Raw genomic sequence first — 27,789 nt, 5'->3', positions numbered from 1 at the left:
TTACCTTGGATCCTTGCTGCACTCCCATAACAGGTAGTCAGCCTGCCACGCAGTCTCCTCGTGGAGTGCAATGTAATCGGCCATGATCGGTGTCCAAACATTCCGCTTACCGATTGTTATGCAAACTTGAAATCGGCCTAATTAATCAGCCATTCCGATTAATCGGTCGACCTCTAGTCTCCATCATCCTTAAATGGAAGAAGTTTGGAATGGCCAAGACTCTTTCTAGAGCCGCCTGCCCGGCCAACCTGAGCAATCAGGGTAGAAGGGCCTTGTTCAGGGAGGTAACCAAGAGCCTGATGGTCACTCTGACAGAGCTCCAGAGAACCTTCCAGAAAGACAACCATCTCTGCAGCACTCCACCAATCAGGCCTTTTATGGTAGAGTGGCCAGACGGAAGCCACTCCAGTAAAAGGCACATGGCAGCCTGCTTGGAGTTTGCCAAAAGGCACCTAAACGACTCAAACCATGAGAAACGAGATTCTCTGGACTGATGAAACCAAGATGGAACTCTTTGGCCTGAATGCCAAGTGTCACTTCTGGAGGAAACCTGGCACCATCCCTATGCTGAAGCATGGTGGTGGCAGCATGCTGTGTGGATGTTTTTCAGCGGCAGGGACTGGAAGACTAGTCAGGATCGAGGGATAGATGAACGGAGCAATATACAGAGATCCTTGACGACAAACCTGCTCAAGAGTGCTCAGGACCTAAGACTAGGGCAAAGGTTCACCTTCCAACAGGACAACGACCCTAACCACACAGCCAGACAATGTAGGAGTGGCTTCAGGACAAGTCTCTGAATGTCCTTGAGTGGCCCAGCCAGAGCCCGGACTTCAACCCGATCGAACATCTCTGGAGAGACCTGAAAATAGCTGTGCAGCGACACTCCCCATCCAACCTGACCGAGCTTGAGATGATCTGCAGAGAAGAATGGGAGAAACTCTCCAAATACAGGTGTGCCAAGCTTGTAGCATCATACCCAAAAAGACTTGAGGCTGTAATCGCTGCCAAAGGTGCCTCAACAAAGTACTGAGTAAAGGGTCTGAATACTTATGTAAAATAAAATAAAAAAAATTCATCTAAAAACCTGTTTTTGCTTTGTCATTATGGGATATTGTGTATAGTTTGATGAGAATAAGTTTTAATCCATTTTAGAATATGGCTGTAATATAACAGTGGAAAAAGTCAAGGGGTCTGAGTACTTTCCGACTCCACTGTATGTGTGGTCGTGTTTTAAGTATGGCCTGTGAATGTTTCTGTACACGTAGACAGTAGCTCTATAGTTGTGCCGCGGTACACCGATGTTTCCGCTGTTGTTATCGCATCACTCTAAATGTCTTTATCTCATCGCTTAGAAAACCCAGAGATCTCCTCTCTAGCGATACTGCCTCAAGCAGGAAGTGGCTTTGTTCATTATTCAGCAGCTCACAGGCACCTTTCACAATCACTGAACAACACAAAGCTGTCAGTGTAGGTCTGTGCCCATTTAATATCCAAGCCCAACCCTTTTTTTTTGTCCCCAATGGTGCCATGGGAATGGAAACCATAGCGACAGCACAGGATTATGCTCGTCATGTGCTCATACCCTCTCTGTAGAGCCTCTGTCTAAAATTCTGCTGCCAAGTCTTGATTAGACCAAGAATCACACCATCATAATAAAATGTATAATTCCAGACAGTCCTGCTTGCTGATTGATTTGGTAGCATTTGAGAAGTAGCCAATATTCTGATTATGAGGTTAGGTTGATTGTTGTGCTTTTTGCCTCCAGTGAACAATACTATAGTATAATAAAACATTTTAAACGTTTAACAATTTCTCTGCCCAAGTTTGTTTAATTATGATACACAAAAATGTCGTCTTTGCTGTCATGTTGTGCCATATCATCTTAACTGTCTTGAAATCTTTGACGTGACTAGTAGGGGTTACAGAAAGTCAGAATCATGACCTTACAAGGTCACACACCCTGCCATGTATTGAGTCTCTCACTCACTCACATATCCCCATGTTGGAAGGGAATTCAAACATGACAACCCTGTTCCGTGTTCAGAGGTTTTTCCAGAATATTCCTACAGAGAGTTTGAAATGGCTCTACGTAATAGGCAAGTGGGCTGAGTTATTGTAATTGGTTAAATGCCATGGGGATGGTCTTTAAGAGTTTCTGTGCATTCTTCAGTACTATGTGCGTGTGTGCACGTGCTATTTCCCATCTTTCATAGCGCCCTGCTTGAGGGCCTCCAGTCCAAATGAAATTGGAGTGTGCGTGGAACGAGGAGGTGCCTCCCCCTGTTATTGTATGGAAAAGGCTAATGAAAAGAGGAAGAAATTCATGAAATGTCAGTTCTGTCTCGACACTCCATCTGAGCAGGTTAATGTAGGCTAATTATTACGCCAGTATATTGCATGTCGTCGTGGGAAAATAGCTGCAGTTGTTCAACATTGAACCATTGGAGTGACACTACTCTTTCCATTTTACTTTCCCTGGAGTAGACTTAATCCTAAATCTTTATAAATATTCTGTGCTGAATAATGATTATTCAATGCTTAAAAACATGTAGGCTACGCTGTAGGCCTACGTTCAGTGCCAAGTTTGCCCTCTTGTGGTTAGAGCAGTCAAAAATATATTTTTTGGGGTGTTTGGATGCTGGGTGCGGACTGTATTGGGATATTAATAATATGTCATCTATATTAACCTAACCCTTAATCTAGTGTCTTTGAGGACCGGTGTATTGTAATGTTTTAAAAGCCTTCTGTTCAGAGTCGTTTTGTTTTTTACGTTTCTGCTGCTGAAAATGTAGGCCTATGTGAATATTATTTTTGACCATTTACGAGTGACTCTAATCCAACGTGGCTAGTTTATGCAGGATTTGAACCCACAACCTTTGGCGTCGACAGCATGTTCCAACTATCTGAGCCGTGTAATACTCATTGTGTTGTGTGGAAGTCCGCATGATATGAAGGTTCAACTGTATCTGTATGCACTTAATTTTGAATGTGAAAGGGAAACCTAACGCCTGCCACTTTCTTGTCTTGCGTGACAGGTACACCCGGGAGGTCTCTTAGCCACTTCGACAGCTCGGACGTCGGCAACACCACCACACTGTTGCTAAGCGACGACGGAGACACGTTGTTTGTGGGAGCGCGGGATGCAGTTCTATCATTGGATGTCAGCCAGGAGGACGCCATTGTGATGAGGAGCAAGGTGGGGTTGACCTTTTACCATTGACGTTTACACCCGTCTAATCACAAAGTTGTTAACAAGTATGATCAGCTTTGGGACTTCATGAATCTGTATAAACCCTGTAAGTTCATGCATAAGACCACCAGATTTGGTTGGAAAATACCTAAGCCCTACAGTTCATTCAGGCTGTATCGGAAATATTCAACACTGCAGAAAATGTCCCCCCTCCAGTGGTTTAATTCAGCGGTTGTCATCTGAAACACAAACACAGCTGGTTCAACAGTCTTAACACTGACCTCTCTCCCTCCATTCTCCTCCCAGTTGGACTGGTCCCCCTCAGTGAAGGACCTGGACGAATGCTCCATGAAGGGCAAGAAAAAGGCAAGTTAACCCTAGCTCAGCCAATCCGCTCATTGGCATTATTAATGCCGCATGCTGCCAGTGTTTCCCCTAGTTTTGATCTTAGACGGGCAGTTTAGGGCCCTGAGTCAATTTCCAGGGCTTCCGTTGCAAGATTCTTCAATAGCACTTCATTTGAACTTCAATTTATACCTTAATCCGTTAGAATAAGAAATTAATACAACAACATAAGTAGGTGGGGGGGATAGGATGAGGCTGTGCAAGGGGGTTCTGGTCTGTCTAGTAATGGGAGGAGAAGCATTACTTACTGGAGGCACAGCTGTCACTGCATTCCACCAACAGCCACCCCACCAAGACTGTAATTCTCTAATGGAATTGTTTAGCTATTTTAATTGGATAACTTTAACCGTCTTTCTGGCCGTCAATGTGCTAGCGATACAAAAGGAGGAAGTCGATACCAGATGGTCTTATGCCAATCGGGATTAGCAGACCTACAGTATGGGCCTGTACGTAGCATCAGTGGCAATGGGCTTAGCCAAATTTAACGCATTTTCATTTGTTTCAAGTCAGACATTTTATACACGTCCATAGTATAAATCAGATGAACAGTGACCATAATGGCCATGCATGGCCATTATGGTCACTGTTCATCTGACCAATCCATTGTACAATATAGAGTTGATCCTCTCTAAAGGTTATGGGGTAGTTTATAGACTAGGGTAGCTTGCACAGTTTATACGCTAAGGTAATTATTCTTATGTGTCAACATTACCGACTTGGCCCACGTCCCATGATTCAGAATCGAGGAATGAGCTGTGATCAGTTATCTGACAAAGGGATAACGAAACAATACGAAGCAAGCTGCTCTGAGTGTGTGCGTGTGCAAGTTGTGTATGGTGGGTGTGAATAGGCCTTAATCTCACAATTAAAATCTTGATGCTTTATCTAATTCTAGTTAAAAACATTTTGGCTGCCAATGGCCTTCATTAGAATGAATGTTGGTGGGGCAGAAACAAGGAAATGCCATGGGTTAACGACATGCTCCGAAACTTTGGCAACGACAAAGTCTTTTTTAAATCTCAAGCTTTGGGCAGGATGTGTCAATATGTAGTTCATACATACATAATCTATGAGAAGAATTACCATTTTACCTCAGCCACGAAATCCCTGTTTTATTTTTCAAGAAGCTGTGCTGCGCCATTATCCCTGAAGTTTCCCCTACGTGGGCCAGCCGTCTAGCAATTCCAATTCAACTAGGGATATTAACAGTTAACCGTTAATCGGTTAGCCGCCGAAAAATGCATTTGACAGGTCACGCTTATCGGTCTATACGTTAATTTGCATCATTTAGTGCAATTTAAGTTGGCGTGTGTGTATTTTCATTCGTCGTCATGTATCTTATCACACGTGCACAGCATACAGAGCCCAGTTTGAGGAGATGAATAGCCTATCACCTGTTAGGCGAGAGCACCTCCTCCGAGAGCAACACCTCAAAGCTTTTATAAATCGTTGTGGAACAAATAACAATTCGAAACGCAATGGCGTGTCAAAATGTTTTGATGGACACGATTTTAAAAAGAGCTATTTGAATTTCTCAATCTCAACTCGTAATTCAATCGCGCTTCCCATTCGCCATTCGAGTGCATAGGCTATAGTCAACGATAGGCAGGCTATCAGCGTGTCGTCCACCATTTTACAACATGAGCTTGAGGCAGTATAATTGTTTGAAACCTGGATGTTTTACTTCAAATAATGAACAATGTCTTACCTTGCTTCAAAGTAGCCTAGCCAAAACCCAACTATCAACGTGGAAGCAATTATTTTATGAAGACTTCCTCCTGCCATAATTTCTCTACTGTTCTATTGGTTTTCATAAACATGTCTTTCATTGTCCAGAAGCCAATGGCACAATCCTAGTCATATTATACTGAACAAAAATATAAACGTAACATGCAACAATTTCAAAGATTTTACTGAGTTACAGTTCATATGAGGAAATCAGTCCATTTTTATAAATTCATTAGTTCCTAATCTATATATTTCACATGACCGGGAATACAGATACATGCATCTATTGGTCACAGATGCTTTAAAAAAAAAAATAGGCCTCAAATGGGCCTCAGGATCTCGTCACGGTGTTTCTGTGCATTCAAATAGCCATCGATAAAATGCAATTGTGTTCGTTGTCTGTAGTTTATGCCTGCCCATACTATAACCCCACTGGCACCATGGGGCACTCTGTTCACAACTTTGACATCAGCAAACTGCTCGCCCACACGACACCATACATGTGGTTTGCGGTTGTGAGGACGGTTGGAAGTACTGACAAATTCTCTAAAGCAACGTTGGAGGCAGCTTGTGGTAGAGAAATTAACATTCAATTATCTGGCAACAGCTCTGGTGGACATTCCTGCAGTCAGCATGCCAATTGCACGCTCCCACAAAACTTGAGACATCTGTGGCATTGTGTTGTGACAACTGCACGTTTTATTCCCCCTGTGGTAAATTCAATTGATTGGACATGATTTGGAAAGGCACACACATGTCTATATAAGGTCCTACAGTTGACAGTGCATGTCAGAGCAAAAACCAAGCCATGAGGTTGAAGGAATTGTCAGTAGGGCTCCGAGACAGGATTGTGTACAGTCGTGGCCAAAAGTTTTGAGAATGACACAAATTTTTATTTATACAAAGTCTGCTGCATCAGTTTGTTATGATGGCAATTTGCATATACTCCAGAATGTTATGAAGAGTGATCAGATGAATTGCAATTAATTGCAAAGTCCCTCTTTGCCATGCAAAGGAACTGAATCCCCCAAAAACATTTCCACTGCTTTTCAGGCCTGTCACAAAAGGACCAGCTGACATGTCAGTGATTCTCTCGTTAACACAGGTGTGAGTGTTGACGAGGACAAGGCTGGGGATCACTCTGTCATGCTGATTGAGTTTGAATAACAGACTGGAAGCTTCAAAAGGAGGGTGGTGCTTGGAATCATTGTTCTTCCTCTGTCATCCATGGTTACCTGCAAGGAAACATGTGCCGTCATCATTGCTTTGCACAAAAAGGGCTTCACAGGCAAGGATATTGCTGCCAGTAAGATTGCACCTAAATCAACCATTTATCGGATCATAAAGAACTTCAAGGAGAGCGGTTCAATTGTTGTGAAGAAGGCTTCAGGGCGCCCAAGAAAATCCAGCAAGCGCCAGGACCGTCTCCTAAAGTTGATTCAGCTGAGGGATGGGGCACCACCAGTACAGAGCTTGCTCAGGAATGGCAGCAGGCAGGTGTGAGTGCAGCTGCACGCACAGTGAGGCAAAGACTTTTGGAGGATGGCCTGGTGTCAAGAAGGGCAGCAAAGAAGCCACTTCTCTCCAGGAAAAACATCAGGGACAGACTGATATTCTGCAAAAGGTACAGGGATTGGACTGCTGAGGACTGGGGTGAAGTCATTTTCTCTGATGAATCCCCTTTCTGATTGTTTGGGGCATCCGGAAAAAAGCTTGTCCGGAGAAGACAAGGTGAGCGCTACCATCAGTCCTTTGTCATGCCAACAGTAAAGCATCCTGAGACCTTTCATGTGTGGGGTTGCTTCTCAGCCAAGGGAGTGGGCTCACTGACAATTTTGCCTAAGAACACAGCCATGAATAAAGAATGGTACCAACACATCCTCCGAGAGCAACTTCTCCTAACCATCCAGGAACAGTTTGGTGACGAACAATGCCCTTTCCAGCATGATGGAGCACCTTGCCATAAGGCAAAAGTGATAACTAAGTGGCTCGGGGAACAAAACTGTTATTTTGGGTCCATGGCCAGGAAACTCCCCAGATCTTAATCCCATTGAGAACTTGTGGTCAATCCTCAAGAGGTGGGTGGACAAACAAAACCCCACAAATTCTGACAAGGTCCAAGCATTGATTATGCAAGAATGGGCTGCCATCAGTCAGGTTGTGGCCAAGAGGGTAATTGACAGCATGCCAGGGCGCATTGCAGAGGTCTTGAAAAAGAAAGGTGAACACTGCAAATATTTAGTATTTGCATGAACTTCATGTAATTGTCAATAAAAGCCTTTGACACTTATGAAATGCTTGTAATTATACTTCAGTATTCCATAGTAACATCTGACAAAAATATCTAAAGACACTGAAGCAGCAAACTTTGTGGAAATTAATATTTGTGTCATTCTCAACTTTTGGCCACGACTGTAGAGGCACAGATCTGGGGAAGGGTACCAAAAATGTCTGCAGCATTGAAGGTCCCCAAGAACACAGTGGCCTCCATCATTCTTAAATGGAATAAGTTTGTAACCACCAAGACTCTTTCTAGAGCTGGCCAAACTGAGCAATCCAGGGAGAAAGGCCTTGGTCAGGGAGGTGACCAAGAACCCGATGGTCACTCTGACAGAGCTCCAGAGTTCCTCTGTAGAGATGGGAGAACCTTCCAGAAGGACAACCATCTCTGCAGCACTCCACCAATCAGGCCTTTATGGTAGAGTTGCCAGACGGAAGTCACTCCTCAGTAAAATGCACATGACAGCCCACTTGGAGTTTGCCAAAAGGTACCTAAAGGACTCTCGGACCATGAGAAACAAGATTCTTTGGTCTGATGAAACCAAGGTTAAGCTCTTTGACCTGAATGTCAAGCATGTCTGGAGGAAACCTGGCACCATCCCTACGGTGAAGCATCTTGGTGGCTTTCAGCAGCAGGGACTGCGAGACCAGTCGGGATCCAGGCAATAATGAACGAGGCGAAGTACAGAGATCCTTGATGAAAACCTGCTCCAGAGCACTCAGGACCTCCAATTTGGGTGAAGGTTCACCTTCCAACAGGACAACAACCCTAAGCACACGGCCAAGACAATGCAGGAGTGGCTTCGTGACAAGTCTCTGAATGTCCATGAGTGGCCCGGACTTGAGCCCAATCATACATCTCTGGAGAGACCTGAAAATAGCTGTGCAGCGATGCTCCACATCCAACCTGACAGAACTTGAGATGATCTGGAGAGACTCTCCAAATACAGGTGTGCCAAGCTTGTAGCGTCATACCCAACAAGACTCGAGGCTGTAATAGCTGCCAAAGGTGCTTCAACAAAGTACTGAGTAAAGGGTCTGAATACTTATGTAATATTTCAATATTTTTTGCTTTGTCATTATGGGGTATTGCGTATAGGTGAGGGCCAAAATCAATTTTAGAATAAGGCTGTAACGTAACAAAATGTGGATAAAGTCAAGGGGTCTGAATACTTTCCAAATGCACTGTATTGACAAACCACTTTTGGCTCGTGAGTGCTACTTTCACAACTACTGGCTAAAACTACAAAAAAGTACCGGAGAGTCCCTTTAATGTAGGCCTCCCTTGAAGTAAGCCTCCACGTGTGGCCCCATTTAAACTAAGTAATGAGATCAGGGTTACCAGAGCTGTTAGCTCACTGGTGCTCCCTCCCCCTGACCTGCTCTCTCTAGACGGACTGACCCAAGCTTTTCTGCAGGGTCACCAAGTTCTGGTTCTGAAGTTCATTGGGTTTTTGAAGGTTTATTTATTAGGTTTGGCTATCACCTATCAAACTTGGCAAAAGTTTATATTCTACAATTCCTAGAACATGAGTATTGTTTAGACTGGAGTGACAGACTGTAGCACACAGTGTGCCTCATGGACCAGGATTAGGAAAATGTTTTACAACACTGTCTACCCGCTTTCTCCATCTCTCCCTGCACCCACATTTCTAAGGACGATAACTAGTTATTTGCACTGTCTTAACATGTTCTCTGTCTTGTGTTCCCTCTCTTTCTGTCCCCCCTTCAGGCGGACTGTCCCAACTTCATCCGGGTGCTGCAGTTCTTGAACTCCACGCACATGTACGCCTGTGGAACCTTCGCCTTCAGCCCACGCTGCACCTACATCGTAAGATGCTCTTCTTTCAAAGCAATCCTTTTCTCTTTCTCCATGTTTCTCTTACTGTAACTACCTTTTACTGGCATGACATATATTTGTAGTGTACTGGAACACACACCTACATAATATTATTTCCTCTACTTTTCTCATACTCCATATTCAAATTATTAACAAGCTTTATGGTCACCAAATTTATGATTCCGTGTACTCAAGGACAAATACAGTGAGGACAACAAGAAATGAACATGTTTGTACTATTCCTCCCACACAATTACATTTTATTTCACTCTAACTTGTTTTATTGGTTGTTTATCCCTATTTGCTCTCTCCTTCCGTGACCGCCTCCCTCACCCTTTCTGTATTGTTTTTGTTCCATCCATCCCTTCGTATCTCCCACCCACTGAGTATCTTCTCCAACTCTGTAAAGAGGGGAATGGTGCTTGGTCATGGGCTGTACAGTAAACCCATATTAGATATTTGCTATCCAATGGCAAAGACATTAGTGCCAAGCACATCACGGCAGTAGGTATTTTTTTTTGCCCAGAAACATGCGTGCCGGTGCTTCACATGAGATTGATAATTTCATAATCCAGTTATGTGCGGTACTAGGCTCAACGACCAGCCCCGGCAATGTTTTCGTACACTGCTGGCTCGCCCCCTTAATCTGATGCCCACGGGCTGAGACAGTGTGTGTGGAAGACCATTTCTGTGTGATGATTAAGAAAATGGATCCTCGAATAACCACCAGTCAAGCCTGTGTTAACTCTGGTCATGTTGATGCTGACAGCTTTATTGTACTACACTCACATAGCCAATGCCAGCCAGGCCACTCAGACAGGACATCCCTCACATATAATGATGCCCAAGACAGGGCAACACTTGTATGTGTCTGTGGTATAGGTGATTTGAAAAAATATATACTTTATATACTTAGCTAGAACAAAGTGTCCTTTAGCCTCAGAGGCATGTCTTTAGTAACCATTTTACATATGGGCCCGGTTTTACATTCGAGGTAAGGATCTCTAGTAGTGTTGCACTCGCAGGTTTTTAGCCGCTACACTAGAAGTGTATCCCAGAGGAAGTACAAGCCACTTAATCAAGTATTTACCCTCATGAGCCGATGGTCAATTAGCAGAAAGTAGACAGAGCAAAATTTCAAGGTTCAAAATTACACTTCGCTAACCACGGCCATTGTAGCAGGATTCATTGACTACAGTATCACTCGTGGTTTATGCTTGGCAAAAATTACGAGTCCAGTGTAGCACGTCTAACTTATGATGTTAGAAAAAAACCGCACTAAACGCATAACTTTGGCTCCCATTTGGTGTATTTTTGTATTTATTATGGATCCCCATTAGTTCCTGCCAAGGCAGCAGCTACTCTTCCTGGGGTCCAGCAAAAATAAGGCAGTTACACAATTTTAAAAACATTACAATACATTTTCAACATTCTCAGGCCCCTACTCCACGACCACATATCTACAACACAAAAAAAATCCATGTAGGTGTCTGTGCCTATGTTTGTTGTTGCTTCAGTCACCGTTGTTCCATAAGGTGTATTTTTATCATTAAAACAAATCTAATATTACTGTTTGCGTCAGTTGCTTGATGTGGAATAGAGTTCCATGTAGTAATGGCTCTATGTAGTACTGTGTGCTTCACATAGACTGTTCTGGACTTGAGGACTGTGAAGAGACCTCTTGTGGCAAGTCTTGTGGGGTATGCATGGGTTTCCTTGCTGTGTGCCAGTGGTTCAAACAGACAGCTCGGTGCATTCAACATGTCAATACCTCTCATAAATACAAGTAGTGATGAAGTCCATCTCTCCTCCACTTTGAGCCAGGAAAGATTGGCATGCATATTATTGTTAGCTCTCTGTGTACATCCAGGCTGGCCCTGTTCTGAGCCAATTGCATTTTTCCTAAGTCCTTCTTTGTGGCACCTGTAATCCAGGTGCGACAAAAGTAGGGCCTGTAGGACCTGCCTTGTTGATAGTGCTGTTAAGAAGGTAGAGTAGCGCTTTATTATGGACAGACTTTGCCCTATCTTAACTACTGTTGTATCAATATGTTTTGACCATGACAGTTTACAATCCGTTTAGTCACCTCAACTTGCTCAATTTCCACATTATTCATTACGAGATTTAGTTGAGGTTTAGGGTTTAGTGAATGATTTATCCCAAATACAATGCTTTTGAAATATTAAGGACTAATTTATTCCTTGCCACCCATTCTAAAACTAACTGCAGCTCTAAGTGTTGCAGTAATTTCAGTCGCTGTAGTAGCTCATGTGTATAGTGTTGTCATCTGCATACATAGACACACTGGCTTTACTCAAAGCCAGTGGCATGTCATTACTAAAGATTGAAAAAAGTAAGGGGCCTAGACAGCTGCCCTGGGGAATTCCTGATTTCTACCTGGATTATGTTGGAGAGGCTTCCATTGAACACCCTCTGTGTTCTGTTAGACAGGTAACTCTATCCACAATATAGCAGGGGGTGTTTTTCCAGCAGCAGGCTATGATCGATAATGTCAAAAGCCGCACTGAAGTCTAACAAAACAGCCCCCACAATCTTTTAATCATCAATTTCTCTGTAATTTGTGTAAGTGCAGTGCTTGTTGAATGTCCTTCCCTTTAAGTGTGCTGAAAGTTTGTAATTTTGTTTACTGTGAAATAGCATTGTATCTGGTCACACACAATATTTTTCCCGAAAGTTTACCAAGGGTTGGTAACAGGCTGATTGGTCGGCTATTTGAGCCAGTAAAGGGGCCTTTACTGTGGTGGCAGGTAGCCTAGTGGTTAGAGCGTTGTGCCTGTAACCTAAAGGTTGCTGGATCGAATCCCCGAGCTGACATGATAAAAATCTGTCGTTCTGCCCCTGAACAAGATAGTTAACACACTGTTCCCAGGCGGACTGTTAACCCACCGGTAGGCCGTCATTGTAAATAAGAATTTGTTCTTAACCGACTTGCCCAGCTAAGTAAAAGTTCACTTACTATTCTTAGGTAGTGGAATTACTTTTGCTTCCCTCCAAGCCTGACTACTCTGCTGTTTTCCCTACAGAACTCTGAGACGTTCTCCCTGGTAACGAGCCCCAGCGGAAAGCCAGAGGAGGGCAGAGGTCGCTGCCCCTATGACCCCTACCAACGTAACTCGGCCATCACCGTCGGTAAGAGATGACTCACAGGAAGTGGAGGATAGTTAAAGAACCACAGGACATTTCCTTTAGACAATGAAATGTAATTGGCTAAGGGCAATGATGACATCATAGCCTTCAACATTCTCCAGGAAGTGTGCCATTACGAACCAATGATATCAGACATGTTATGGTATACTGGTGTCTACTCCTTTAGATCTGAGTTGTATGGTGAACATTTCATGAGAAGGCAACATGAAGAAATTAAAACATTGCTTGAAAAAAATCCAATCCTTTCAGATCTACAGGAGTGCCTAGGGGGATAGGGATCCGTGTGCGATTCTTAGTCTCTTCGATGTTGTCATATTTGTCCCATCTCATTGTAGGGTGGGGGTTAAGAGTAGTGTGCAGTGTAGGTGGTGATAATGTGGTGGTGTTTTAATCTGATTGTGTCTGTGAGAGAGAGGAGCAGATGCTAATAATCATATTGCCCATAAACCCTTGTTCTGATGTCTTTACCTTTTATGTAGGCGAGATGTAACTGCGAGCAAATATTTATAGTACCGAGTAGAGGAGGTTTATGGGCAAGATATGTATCCTGATTAGGCCTATTGGCTACTGTCATTGGCCATAATTAACATTTTATGTTTTAGAGATTGTGACTTCACTGACCGAGAGGGGGATGTTTGAAATGTCCCTGGTTGTGAGAATCTGTCCCCAGCAGAGCTTGCTCTTATGACAGCTGACACGTACTACGCAAGGTTAATGGTTAACACTGCACACATCTTGTATTTGGGTCATGTCCCTCGCAATAAATATCAAGTCTTGACAGAATCTGTCGTCACCTGCTAAGGCATTGTGTCTTGATGTGCAAGGCCATTTCCAGTACATTACATAATGATTACATGCACGGACTGTTCAATAATAGTTTTTCTTTCCTCTGACCATCCAAAGCCAGTACATTTCTTTAACTCTGTCATTTAATAAAGGTATTGGACTGTTAATGGTGGAGGAATTTTTCAGCTTTGACTCTTATGTCATTCTCCTGTATGTTTACTCAGATTCACATGCCTTGTACTGGATGACGCTCACTGTGTGTGTGTGTGTGTGTGTGTGTGTGTTCAGATGGAGAGCTGTACACTGGAACAGTAGCAGACTACATGGGAAACCGGCCGGTCATCTCCCGCCACCTCAGCGAGGGCAGCCATGTTGATCTGAAGCTGGACGACACTTTGGGCTGGCTGGAGGGTACGTGTCTGCAACAAACTACTCATGATGAATTACACACATCCCCAAGGCGCTTACATACACTGAGTGTACAAAACATTAGGACCACCTTCCTAATATTGAGTTGCACTCCCCCCATTGCCCTCAGAACAGCCTCAATTCATCAGGGCATGGACTCTACAAGGTGCCGAATGTGTTTCACAGGAATGCTGGCTCATGTTGACTCCAAGGCTTCCCACAGTTGTCAAGTTGGCTTGATGTCCTTTTGTTGGTGGACCATTCTTGATACATAATGGGAAACTGTTGAGCGTGAAAAACCCAGCAGCGTTGCAGTTCTTGACACAAACCGGTGCGCCTGGCACCTACTACCATACCCCGTTCAAAGGCACTTACATTTTTTGTCTTGCCCATTCACCCTCTGAATGGCACAATCCATGTCTCAGTTTTCTCAAGGCTTAAAAATCCTTCTTTAACCCGTCTCCTCCCCTTCATCTATACTGATTTTAAGTGGATTTAACAAGTGACATCAATAAGGGATCATAGCTTTCACCTGGTCAGTTTGTCTTGGAAAGAGCAGGTGTACATAATGTTTTGTACACTCAGTTGGATATTTAGCAATACGTTTTAGAGGGAGAAATACCTACAGTACCAGTCAAAAGTTTGGACACCTACTCGTTCAAGGGTTTTTATTTTATTTTTTACATTGTAGAATAATAGTGAAGACATCAAAACTATGAAATGACACATATGGAATCATGTAGTAACCAAATAAATACGTGTTAAACAAATCAAAATATATTTTATATTTGAGGTTTTTCAAAGTAGCCACCCTTTGCCTTGATGACGGCTTTGCACACTGTGTCTGTTACTTGAGCTCTGTGAAGCATTTATTTGGGCTGCAATTTCTGAGGCTGGTAACTCTAATGAACTTGTCCTCTGCAGCAGAGGTAACTCTGGGTCTTCCTTTCCTGTGGCGGTCCTCATGAGAGCCAGTTTCATCATAGCACTTGATGGTTTTTGCGACTGCACTTGAAGAAACTTTCAAAGTTCTTTTAAATGTTCCGCATCGACTGACCTTCATGTCTTAAATTAATGATGGACTGTCATTTCTCTTTGCTTATTTGAGCTGTTCTTGTCATAATATGGACTTGGTCTTTTACCAAATAGGGCTATCTTCTGTATACCACCCCTACCATGTCACAACACAACTGATTGGCTGAAACGCATTAAGAAGGAAAGAAATTCCACAAATTAACTTTTAACAAGGCACACCCGTTAATTGAAATGCATTCTAGGTGACTACCTCATGAAGCTGGTTGAGAGAATGCCAAGAGTGTGCAAAGCTGTCAAGGCAAAGGGTGGCTACTTTGAAGAATCTCAAATATAAATATTTTGGAATTTGTTTAATCCTTACTTGGTTACTACATGATTCCATAGTTTTGATGTCTTCACCTTTATTCTACAATGTAGAAAATAGTAAGAATATAGAAACCCTGGAATGAGTAGGTGTCAACTTTTGACTGGTACTGTACATTTCCACAAAGTACTGCTAAAAGGAAATGTACATTTCAAAGGACAAAATTTACGGAAGTAGTTTATAAATCTGTTGGCGTTGATTAAGCCTCCAAACCAATACGTCTGGAATACGTTCAAATGATTCCGTTTAATTTATTTGCCTAACAAGCTTTCAGTAACACACTTATCTCTCGATTAGTCTAGCCAATTGTTCAATCTTTTTTTCCAGATCCCACTTTCATCAGCTCCAACTTTGTCCCCAGTGAGGAGAAGATCTATTTCTTCTTTAGCGAGGTGGGCCGCGAGTACGACTTCATCAACAAGTTCACTGTATCTCGCATCGCCCAAGTCTGCACGGTAAGAGGTACAACCACACAGTAATGCATATCTGCGTGTGTGCAGATGCATGTTAATGATAATCCTCTCAACCATTTCCTCTCTGTCCCAGAGTGACATTGGGGGCCAGCGTACCCTGCAGCGACGCTGGACAACCTTTGCCAAAGCCCAGCTCCTGTGCCAGTCTGACAACGAGCTGCCCTATAACGTCATCCAGGACATCGTCACCCTCCCGCCACCTGAGGGCGCCCCAGTGGACGACACCCTCTTCTTCGGCATCTTCAGCTCTCAGTGGTCAGTAGTTTAGACATTCGCTATGAATGGGATTAAGTCATCTGACGAATGGCAACCGTTGTTTCTTGTTAGCAGGTCTTACAGGTCTGTCACAAGATCTCAACCCAATTGAACACTTATGGGAACACTTTCGGGAGCGGCGCCTTCCATCAACAAAAAAACATCCCTCCAATAGAATTCCAGACAATTGTAGAAACTATGCCAATGAGCATTGAAGCTGTTATGACGACTCGTGGTGGACAACACACTAAGACTGTTGGTGTTTCCTTTATTTTGGCAGTTACCTGTACCTTGCTAGAGAATGACCAGTCCCGATCGTTTATAGTATTATGAACTCCAAATTATATTTGAATCCCAGAAAAACATTTGTCAAACAAGACCACTTTTTATTTATTTTTTTACTGGTTGGCGTGTCGAAGGTTTTTGAAACAAGAAGTGTGTTTCAGAAGGGTGTTTGGGATTTTTAAAATTGCATGACAAGTTCCTTTGCCAAGTTTTTACTTATTTAGCTGCTACCAGATTGTAGCATGGTTGTGACCGCAAGTGTATTTGATGTTTGTGCACTACTAGGTCGGTGAACTCGGGGCGGTCGGCAGTGTGTGCGTTCCGCCTGGGCGACATCAAAGCAGTTTTCGCAGGCAACTACAAGGTCCTGAATCGGGACACACTACGGTGGAGCATGCGAGTTCAGGAAAAGGTCGCCAACCCGGGAGAGGTAAGCGGTGTCTCCGTCTCGAATGACAGAGGTCCCCTGAGGGTCAGCAGAAATAAATTGGCTTGTTAGAAAATGTTGACTTCTTCAAAGAAGTTGGATGAAAGGAAAATATAATTAATAATTAAAAACAACTTCTGAAGACCCAACAGAACAAAAGCTACTCAGATCAAACAATGCCGGGAGAATGCCTTGTTTATCCTTGCCTAGGTAAATAGTTAGTTACGGTTCTGATTTGTTTACATATGGTGTTGTCTCCCCATGATGTATTGCATTGAGGATCAATCAGCCATGCCTAATATCATAAGCCTGGCCTGGTTTGATGTTCAATGAAGAAGAAACTTCCACACATTTAACTTGGCATAACAAATGTGATATCGGCGTTTTACGACTTTAATCTTCTTTTATTCAATGTTTCTTCAAACTCCTTAGCATACCTGTTGTGGATGACTCCCACACAGGACAATTTGGCATACAGCTGGATGTTTATCAAGGTGTACCTGGCTCAATCCCTCTCTCTCCCTCCTCTCAGTGTGGCCTGCACAACGCCTCAGACAACACCCTTCGCTTTGTCAAAGAGAACTTCCTTGCGGACGACAGCGTACACCCTGTGGGGAAGAGCCTGACCATGGTGTCACCTGACCAGCGCTACAGCCACGTGGTCACCCAGAGAGTACAGGCCGCCAACGGCAAGGACTACACCATCCTCTTCCTGCTCACAGGTACTGGACATTGTTTTCAACTGGAATCGACCTAAATATCAATGTGTTACTCAGTACATGTATGCATGTGCGCACCATTACCGTGTTTAGTCATTTCTTTCAAACGCTTGCTTTCAGAATCAGGCTACCTCCACAAAGCAGTGCTGCTGGAGAAGGGTGCACACATCATTGAGGAGATCCAGGTCTTCAAGCAGCCTCAGCCCGTGAAGAACCTCCTGCTCTCAATAGCCAAGGTACCTTTCTAGTCATTAGGTATTCTCCATCTCAAGTCAGGTACTCATCCCACTTTACCCTCGCCTTCGCTGTCACATCACATTTTAATCGGCCTCTACACCACAGGGGCCTGCTGGCACTTAACATTAGCACTTCAGCCGCGAACGACGCAAACAGTGAATCTCCCTGTCGCCAAAGCTCTCACGCGACCTTTACATTGACTTCCCCTGTCATCTCCTGTGCGTGCGCTGGGTTCGTCTGCTCTCGAACCCCACCAATATGCCAAGAGGTCTAAACCAATCACGTCACATCTGCTGGTGACTGACAGATGGACATGGCCTGGGGAGTGTGTGTCACTTAACGGCTTCATGCCTTCTGTGAAGTGCGAGATGGTTGGCTAGCAACGAATAGACACAAAGTCAATTACACATGCAGAAACTCTGTTGAAATATTATATGCAGTGGCAATAAAGATGTTTAAGGTTTTATCTAACAGCCTTCGCAAATAATGAAATGCTGATGACAAATACATATGTTCTTTAAAAAAAATGTTTTATTACTGTTTTTAACTGTTAAGTGTACAGTGTAGACCATAGTGTAGGCTAAATGAACAGAAGCTGGTAAGCTTTTGCAGGACTGTGTGTCCGAGACAGGATGACCGTAGAGAAGGCGACGGTATTAGCCCCGATAAGCCCTCTCTCGGATCTGCTGCACGAGAGTGAGAGAAATAAGCTGGAGAGCTGTCTGTCTAGGATGTGTGTTCATGACGCAGCGCTTCAGTGTGACAAATGTATTCAAGGTGTGCATGCGTGTGTGCAGTATGGTTCAGCGCGTGTGTGCAGTATGGTTCTAGTTCAGCATGCGTGTGTGCAGTATGGTTCTAGTTCAGCATGCGTGTGTGCAGTATGGTTCAGCGCGTGTGTGCAGTATGGTTCTAGTTCAGCATGCGTGTGTGCAGTATGGTTCAGCGTGTGTGTGCAGTATGGTTCTAGTTCAGCATGCGTGTGCTGTCTGTTGAAATCATCACTTATTTATGTAGCTAAGACATAATGTACTGTACATGTCAGGCAGGGGTCACAACACACGTCGCAGAGAATCTTTGTTCTCTGACTGAACCGAAATATGGTTATTTAGCAGACACTTATCGGTTGAAGCTTGCTTATATTCAGTACGTGACCAGACCCACAACCCCAGTGTTGAGAGCAACACACTTCAACCAAGACTAACTGTTAAAATTTGCCTCAATTAATCCTTCTCGTAATTACTACCCAATAAATCAGTTTGTACACTTGTTCATGTAAGTGTATACTAATGCTAACATGTTTCTATCCATATCCCCGTATGTTGTTTGCCATAGCTGTACACCAGTGGTCACCAACTTGGTTGATCTCCAAAGCATTCCTAGTCGAACACCAAACATTTCTGTAAAAAACAATAGTCTTGCTTTCCAAAAAAATTATAGTTTTATTTCTTTATTTTTGTGCTGTTGGTGGTAGGTGCACTTCAATCAGCAGCCCTAACGCCGGGAAGGAAAGTGTTCCCATTTTTGAAGCATTTCATGTGTCTGATGGTAGATCTCCGCCTACCCGGCAGGCCCAGAGAGCAAATCAAGTGCACTTACAGGCCTACCGCTGGCCAATCAGATAGCTCAGATCACCATGTCTGCACAGTTTCCTCGAGCCATAGACTGTAAAAATAAGCTTTGGGCACACAACAAAATTGATACTGTGAGATTTCAAAACTTTTAAAATCATGACCAGCTGGAGACTCAATGAATACAGCAAAAAGCTGTTTTTTTTTTATAAGTAATAAAAAAATATATATAAGCCCTCTACTTCCACTTACTGCTGTACAACCAGCACTGCAGCTGCAATGAATGAGTACAGCAAAGTGCTCCGATAGGCTTGCCTTGTTAATATTAGCGGCTTGTCTTTGTTAGGAGTAACATGAAATGCTGCTTGAGGCAGAATTAATACAGTGTGACATGAGTTTCGCCATCAGCTGGAAGACTATCCTCTTTTCTCAGCGGAGGAAGAGAGAGTGGAGGGAAGGTAAGTCACGTGAGAGGCAGCCTCACCGCTGCTCATGCCCTCCCTACCTTTAGACTGACCCATTAGGTGCAGGCTATTAATCCAGCAAAATAAAAACGAACGTTTAAAATATAAATCAATCTGGGCGGGAGATCTCGGCTTGCTTTTGGACTCAAAACTCAGAAAAGGTCGGTGACCTCTGCTGTACACTAACATTAGCAACTTAGCACTAATGCTATCCTTCACCCCCACAGGGTGTGGTGTTTGTGGGCTCATCCGAAGGTGTGGTGAGGGTCCCGGTCTCCAACTGCTCCTACTACAGGAGCTGTGCTGAGTGTGTGCTGTCCCGGGATCCTTTCTGTGGCTGGGACCCCTCCAACAAAGTCTGTACCGACGCAACCAGCATCCAGGACAACGTGTGAGTGTCACACCTCATCACGTTCCATTACAACCACTCCACCCAGCAGGCACAACGCCAATACACTGTAGGATTTAAAGAATGTACCATGGCAAGAGTAATATACAACTTGCGTAGAGCCGGGTGTAAGAAATTACTTTTGGATAAAGGCTGTTACATTTGAGATTTTATGGAATTCATTTATTTCCTTCAGGGCTGGATTCCCTGACACACAAGCGCTTTAAATGGATAATCTCCATTGAACATGCTTCTTAGTACAGGAGTAGGATTAATGTTTCTTGAAAACCGGCACATAATATTTAAGAAAAAACAGAATAACATTTAAATGGGTAATTATTTAGGGTATAGGTAGAATACATACACTATGTATTCAAAAGTACGTGGACACACCTTCAAATTAGTGGATTCGGCTATTTCAGCCACGCCCGTTGCTGACCGGTGTATAAAATCGAGCACACAGCCATGCAATCTCCATTTGGGGCGGCAGGTAGCCTAGTAGTTAGAGCATTGGGCCAGTAACCCGGAAGGTTGCGAGATCGAATCCCCGAGCTGACAAGGTACAAAACTGTCGTTCTGCCCCTGAACAGGGCAGTTAACCTACTGTTCCTAGGCCGTCATTGAAAATAAGAATTTGTTCTTAACTGACTTGCCTAGTTAAATAGAGGTAAAATAAAATTTTGGAATGAGATATTCGACGAGCTGGTGTCCACATACTTTTGTGTCTCTTTATTGGGTCCATTTTATTTTTATGGAGTTAATCAAGAACCATTGCACTCTACCAGAAGTTTAGTTGGTGTGTAAAACCTGTGGATTCAGATGAGCAAAAAAGTGTGATGGGTCCGCACTCAAAGATGTCACCATAAAGCTTACTTCATTTTTTTTGTTACTGGATCAGGGACGTTTTGGCTTTGCAGCCTTGTTCAGTGTGTAGCTACACATCTCTTGTGTAGGTACAAAAAAACAGCCGAAACGTCTGTATGCTGTCCCTGATGCAGTGAATACATCTTTTTTTAAACAAAGTAAGCTTTATGCGACATTAAAGTTAACCAGAATGTAAACAGGATATTTACATGGCCAGACGCACAGAATATATCACACAAACTCACATACAGTGCATTCGGAAAGTATTCAGACCCGTTGACTTTTTCCACATTTTGTTACGTTACAGCCTTGATGAGGGAACAAATATTTTTTCCCCCATCAATCTACACACAATACCCCATAATGACGACAGCCTAAATAGTTTTCTAGAAATTTTTGCAAGTGTATTAAAAATAAAAAAACATACTTTATTCACGTAAGTATTCAGACCCTTTGCTATGAGACTTGAAATTGAGCTCAGGTGCATCCTGTTTCCATTGATCATCCTCGATCAGCTTTAATATTGCAGATTGTAGCTTCCATACAACTTGATTGGAGTCCACCAGTAGTAAATTCAATTGATTGGACATGATTTGGAAAGGTACAAAGTACTGAGTAAACGGTCTGAATACTTATGTAAATGTGATATTTCCGTTTTGTATTTTTTAAACATTTGCAATTTTCAAAAAACATGTTTTTGGTTTGTCATTATTGGGTATTGTGTGTAGATTGAAAAAAACAATTTTAATCCATTTTAAAATAAGGCTGTAAAGAAACAAAATGTGGAAAAAAGTCAAGGGGTCTGAATACTTTCTGAATGCACTGTACACACACGTAAAAAAAAAAAATGCACACTGACAGTGTTTATCTCCTCTTCTACAGAGGCCAGGATGTGGATGGAGGGAATGTGCAGGAGGCGTGTGTGTCGCCCATGATGCCCAGATCCAGATTTGGACTGCACAAAGGAAACGCAGGTGAGAATCACTAGTGTAAACAGCCCTCATGCTTACAGGGAACTTTGTAGTCAAACATCTCCATGCTTATCCTATTATCTATCTGCCAGACTAGTCTATAGATGGATACACACTGCATTGTATGTGTGTGGGCTAGCCGCTAACTGCCATAACTAGCATCTGGCTTAATCTGAACTTGGGCCTCAGTCAGTGCCTCCTGAATTCTGTTAGACTCCTTTCCCCCAGGCGAGCTGGTGTTGGTGTCCCTGAATGAGGTGGTGCGACTGCAGTGTCCAGAGACCTCGAGCCTGGCCGACCGCCACTGGGAGCGACCCAACAGCCGCCTCTCCCCGGAGATCTACCTGCAGCTGGAGGACGGAAGCCTGAACTTCCTGGCCACGCCCACCACCCTGGGCCACTACCTGTGTCTCTCCACAGAGAACGGCTTCCAGCAGAACCTGGCCATCTACCAGGTAAAGCAGAAGAGCAGCCCCACCACCCAGGCCACTGCCCCTGGCGTGACGCCCACCCGCCCCCAGAGCCCGGCCCTCCCCCCAACCACCCAGGCCCTCCCCCAAACCACCCAGGCCCTCCCCCGAACCACCCAGGCCGGCTTAGGAGGATGGCTCACCCCGCCCTTGACGTGGCCCAAGCAGACCGAGCCAAAGCCCACCGCGCCGTCAAGTGAGACTCAGGCCACCACAAGGCGGACCAGCAGGAACTTTACCTTCTGGGTGGAGCAGTCGGAGGAGACTGAGGTGAAGTCGCTGGGAGGGGACAGGCTGCAGCTGGCACTGGGGCAAACCTACCTGAAGGAGCTGGTGGTGGTATCTGTACTGCTAGCATGCTGCGTTAGCATCCTGCTAACCATTGCGCTGTACGGCATGAGGCAGCGCTGCCGCAGTAGGACGGCGCCCCAAGCCAACGCCCCAGGGAGGGACTTGGAGAGGGGTGGCCATCAGGAGTGGGAGGCCCTCCGGGGGGGTCAGTCACCGCGCAGCAACGGCAAGCGGAACGGGCAGGCGGCTCACAATGGCCAAGCCAATGGGGTTGTGTGTAACGGCACGCCTAAGGGCTCCAACGGGCATCTGCCCAACACCCCTATCTGAGCACAGTCAACCGTATCGCACCCTGACTATTGACAGTATCATATCCACTCTTCCTGAGAGCAATGAAGCTTTTACATGGTCGCTCTGAGCCATGGGATTTTACATCAACACGGCTAACTGCAGCACTCTGAATTGTGTGGACTGTCATGGCGGGGAGAAAGACTGTTTGGCCTGATAGACTGTGGTAACTCAACTAAAAGGACACTGTTTTATTCTGGTACGATACCAGCCTGTGTGAATCAAATGGGCAGACTGATAAACATCACTCTCACTGCTCTTATGTAATATTGTGTATTATATTGTGCTGTATATACTTTTGATTTGAGAATCAATCGACTAGACTGTTTTTGTGTATTTAATGAAAGAGCCAAGAAAGCCGATGTATCGAATGTACATGAAGGACTGTCTCTCTACACTGCCACCAAAAAAACTGAATTGGTTCCTAACTATTAACTAATGTGTCCACTCAAATCCCAGGCAGTGTGGATGCATATCGCGAAGAACACAAAAACAGCCTTTTCTGTTCGAACAGTGTTTTTGTAGCATCAGGTCTACATTGTAAACCACTTTTTTATTCTGCAGCGTCAGTGAAAGTTACGGAGCACGGCTTATTTCCACTCTTATTTATTTTTTGCCAGTTTATTTTTGTCATTCTATTGAATGTGCTGCCAATGACTTCAAGTGTTTCCAACTTGCTTTTCTTTTTCTCTCACCCAAACGCACATTTTTGGGAAATCCTGCAGTCTGTGAAGCCATGAGAACATGATGTTAATTTGACACTGTAGGCTTATCTCTTCCAGAACAAACAAGATTATTCTGGTGTTTAGAGACTTTTATTGTTAATTTGTTGTCAGTGTATTAACTGGACAGTAATCTGAAAATCACTTTGAAAACTGTGAAATTGCCAAAATTGCATTTTGGATGAAAACGAACATGTTTTTTGCTAGACAGTTATTCGGAGACTGAAAACAGATGAAAGGTGGTAAATTTTAAGCTGCTTTAGATGAGGAAGACTAATAGTTAAACAAATATGGTACTTATTGTCTTTGGTACAGATCACAAACCACTTTTTTAAAATAAGTTGTCTTTATTTTTATACAATCGTATCTTACTGTTCTAATGTTGCAAATAAACAGTTCAATTTGTCCAAAACAAATGTGTCATTTGTTGAATTTAGGCCTACTGCAGAAAATCTCATTTTAACGCATTTGAACGCTTCACAGTGTTATGTTATTAATGTAAGCTTCGTTGAGTAGGATTTAACAGAAAATGGCTCCAGGCTGTTCTCCATATAAATTGGCCATTGTGCTGTGTTGTGAAACAGTTTTTTTAACAAAGATATGCTTGTGTTCCGTAAGTCTTCATAGTCAAAAGACTGACCATGTATCAATTTGTAGGCCTGTTTAAACGCAGCCTCAGTACCATATGCAAAAAGGTACTTAGATGGGCTTGATAGATGCATACATGTTATGGCTTGCTACAATGAACTGATAAGATGACTGGACTCAACATGATCAGATTGCTTTTCATCAGTAACTTGATGTAATAGACTAGTCTGTCAACTGAACTGGCTCCATATTCTGTAGGTAGGTAATTGATGAAGTTTTCCCGTTTGTCCACTGGGTGGCGACCACTACACACAAACAGCCACTCAACTGACACCAGTTTAGCATTAGTCTTGGAATCTTGCCATCATCACAAAGTGATTCAAACTAGATGTATAGTAGGTAATATTCAGTAATATGCACTGACATTAACCATGTGTGTTTTATCATGATACTTAGAAGAAAAGAACATCAATAGATAGACTAAGGATGCCTGGTAATAACTGTCTCTCACACAAGATATCCTTAACTCTGTGTATGGTTGTATTTTCACAGGGACATGAGACTGCTGTGAGCACTGGGGTGTTACAATCTATTGTCTCACTCAATACCTGAAAATTGATTCTGTAGATTTACAGAGGAGAGACAATTCACTGTGACTTAAGTATTTTCAAAAGGTTAACGATCAATTCTTTGCAGCAAAGCATCAGCCCAACTAAGCAAGATTACTTTAGTCTAACCTGCAACAGGCATGCCTGCTGCTAGGCTCAAGGTGGCAGAGGTTATCATCCCGATAGTGAGTGGAAAAATGTACGAGGTGTTGACTGAAGAAAGGGAAACCATACAGTCTGGATACTGTGTGAGGACAAGCAGAGATTCTAAAATGGACTGCTCTGAAGAGGAGTATGAGCAGACGGGCTGTCCTCAGGGACTGTTCTCCTGAAAATGCTGGAATATTTCTGGAGAAATACATAGGGGACAGGCTCCATGGATAAGAGCGTAAACACCTAGAAGATATTACAGTGTTTGCAGAATGTGCAGTAGAGGCCACAAACGACAAGTTCTCGATCCCAAACACTCTTCTCTGGATCTTTACAGAGGAATCCAGTGGGGACCTGAAACAACTGACTATTGGAAAAACTAGTTCTCATAAAACGTAAAGCATTGACACACATATAAAACAATCTAGTTTTCGTGTGATCATTACAGCAAAGTAACTATCTAGTTCATTTTGTCAGTTGTATTTTGATGGTTAAATATGGGACATGACATGAGGCTCAAGATAGTGAAATCAGTAAGTTGGATATATTCAATGTCAAACCAGCCAATAATCAAAGTATGAAATGAAAAGTCACAAACTGGGCAAATTGTGTGGATACAGTTGTCGAACAGCTTCCAGTGCTGAATGGCTTCGACTGGACATTTGAATATTTAAATAGCATTAAATAAAGGGATCACAATGGAAATAAGACTCTAGGCTTTGTGCTTCATTCATTATAATTCTAATGTATGTATTGTACACATGCCAGGACCTTTGCGGCTACGCTACATGTATTTTCTTTTTTGGGGGGGGGGGGGTGAGTTCACATTACACCTTTTTGGATTCATCATATGGCCATATCCATGCCAGACTTTAGTAACACATTTGACATAGTCACACACTTCATTAATTTAAATGAATGGAAAATGTAAAGTGTTCCTGTCATTCCATGAATGAGGTAAATACACTACATAACCAAAATAATGTGGACACCTGCTCATTGAACATCTCATTCCAAAATCATGTCCATTAATATGGAGTTGGTCCCCTCTTTGCTGCAATAACAGCCTCTACTCTTCTGGGAAGGCTTTCCACTAGATGTTGGAACATTGCTGCAGGGACTTGCTTCCATTTAGCCACAAGAGCATTAGTGAGGTCGGGCATTGATGTTGGGCAGCTAGGCCTGGCTCGCAGTCGGCGTTCCTATTCATCTCAAAGGTGTTCGATGGGGTTGAAGTCGGCCAATCAAGTTCTTCCACACCAATCTCGACAAACCATTTCTGTATGGACCTCGCTTTGTGCACGAGGGCATTGTCATGCTGAAACAGGAAAGGGCCTTCCACAAACTGTTGCCACAAACTTGGAAGCACAGACTTGTCTAGAATGTAAATGTACAGTTGAAGTCGGAAGTTTACATACACCTTAGCCAAATACATTTAAACTCAGTTTTTCACAATTCCTGACATTTAATCCTAGTAAAAATTCCCTGTCTTAGGTCAGTTAGGATCACCACTTATTTTAAGAATGTGAAATGTCAGAATAATAGTAGAGAGAATGATTTATTTCAGCTTTTATTTCTTTCATCACATTCACAGTGGGTCAGAAGTTTACATACACTCAATCAATATTTGGTAGCATTGCCTTTAAAATTGTTTAACTTGGGTCAAATGTTTCAGGTAGCCTTCCACAAGCTTCCAACAATAAATTGGGTGAATTTTGGCCCATTCCTCCTGACAGAGCTGGTGTAACTGTGTCAGGTTTGTAGGCCTCCTTGCTCGCACACGCTTTTTCAGTTCTGCCCACAAATTTTCTATGGGAATGAGGTCAGGGCTTTGTGATGGCCACTCCAATACCTTGACTTTGTTGTCCTTAAGCCATTTTGCCACATCTTTGGAAGTATGCTTGGGGTCATTGTCCATTTGGAAGACCCATTTGCGACCAAGCTTTAACTTCCTGACTGATGTCTTGAGATGCTGCTTCAATATATCCAGATAATTTTCCATCCTCATGATGCCATCTATTTTGTGAAGTGCACCAGTCCCTCCTGCAGCAAAGCACCCCCACAACATGATGCTGCCTCCCCCGTGCTTCACGGTTGGGATGGTGTTATTCGGCTTGCAAGCCTCCCCCTTTTTCCTCCAAACATAACGATGGTCATTATGGCCAAACAGTTCTACTTTTGTTTCATCAGACCAGAGGACATTTCTCCAAAAAGTTCTTCCTTGCTGAGCGGCCTTTCAGGTTATGTCGTTATAGGACTCGTTTTACTGTGGATATAGATACTTTTTTTACCTGTTTCCTCCAGCATCTTCACAAGGTTCTTTGCTGTTGTTCTGGGATTGATTTGCACTTTTCGCACCAAAGTATGTTGATCTCCAGGAGACATGACCAGGTTGAGATCCTCTCTGGGAAGGACAAAGGAAAACAGGGCAAAGTGGCCCAGGTCTTCAGACACAGAAACTGGGTCATCCTGGACGGGCTGACCACGGTAAGAATCCCAGTCATGGTTGTAAGAGGGGGTATTTTTTGTCACTTCCATAACAGAGAACACATGCATACACTAAATTCAATATAAGCACCCAACAATTGTATACTATTCTGTAAACATATATACTGTATAACCCAGTTGATACACTGATACAGGGTACAGATAGTGCCAGCTGATACAGGGTACAGATAGTGCCAGCTGATACAGGGTACAGATAGTGCCAGCTGATACAGGGTACAGATAGTGCCAGCTGATACAGGGTAC

General features: G+C 43.4%; 1 protein-coding gene across 3 annotated transcripts in view; it reads left to right on the top strand.

Annotated features, from left to right (window-relative positions):
• The window catches only part of sema4ab (sema domain, immunoglobulin domain (Ig), transmembrane domain (TM) and short cytoplasmic domain, (semaphorin) 4Ab), a 58,197-nt gene extending 34,095 nt beyond the window's left edge, over positions 1 to 24,102 (top strand). For all 3 annotated transcript variants that reach the window (XM_038965953.1, XM_038965951.1, XM_038965952.1), the window contains 13 exons: positions 3,039 to 3,199; positions 3,500 to 3,559; positions 9,339 to 9,437; positions 12,491 to 12,596; positions 13,689 to 13,811; positions 15,535 to 15,662; positions 15,754 to 15,935; positions 16,506 to 16,650; positions 17,180 to 17,369; positions 17,487 to 17,602; positions 19,866 to 20,029; positions 21,773 to 21,864; positions 22,090 to 24,102. In XM_038965953.1, the coding sequence (XP_038821881.1) occupies positions 3,039 to 3,199; positions 3,500 to 3,559; positions 9,339 to 9,437; positions 12,491 to 12,596; positions 13,689 to 13,811; positions 15,535 to 15,662; positions 15,754 to 15,935; positions 16,506 to 16,650; positions 17,180 to 17,369; positions 17,487 to 17,602; positions 19,866 to 20,029; positions 21,773 to 21,864; positions 22,090 to 22,952 (2,429 nt within the window). In that variant the 3' untranslated portion in view covers positions 22,953 to 24,102. The remainder of the gene's footprint in view (positions 1 to 3,038; positions 3,200 to 3,499; positions 3,560 to 9,338; positions 9,438 to 12,490; positions 12,597 to 13,688; positions 13,812 to 15,534; positions 15,663 to 15,753; positions 15,936 to 16,505; positions 16,651 to 17,179; positions 17,370 to 17,486; positions 17,603 to 19,865; positions 20,030 to 21,772; positions 21,865 to 22,089) is intronic.
• The last annotated feature ends 3,687 nt before the right edge of the window (positions 24,103 to 27,789 follow it).

This window comes from Salvelinus namaycush, chromosome 27 (genome assembly GCF_016432855.1).
Source record: "Salvelinus namaycush isolate Seneca chromosome 27, SaNama_1.0, whole genome shotgun sequence".
NCBI lineage: Eukaryota > Metazoa > Chordata > Actinopteri > Salmoniformes > Salmonidae > Salvelinus > Salvelinus namaycush.
This window is presented reverse-complemented; position numbering and strand designations above follow the sequence as displayed.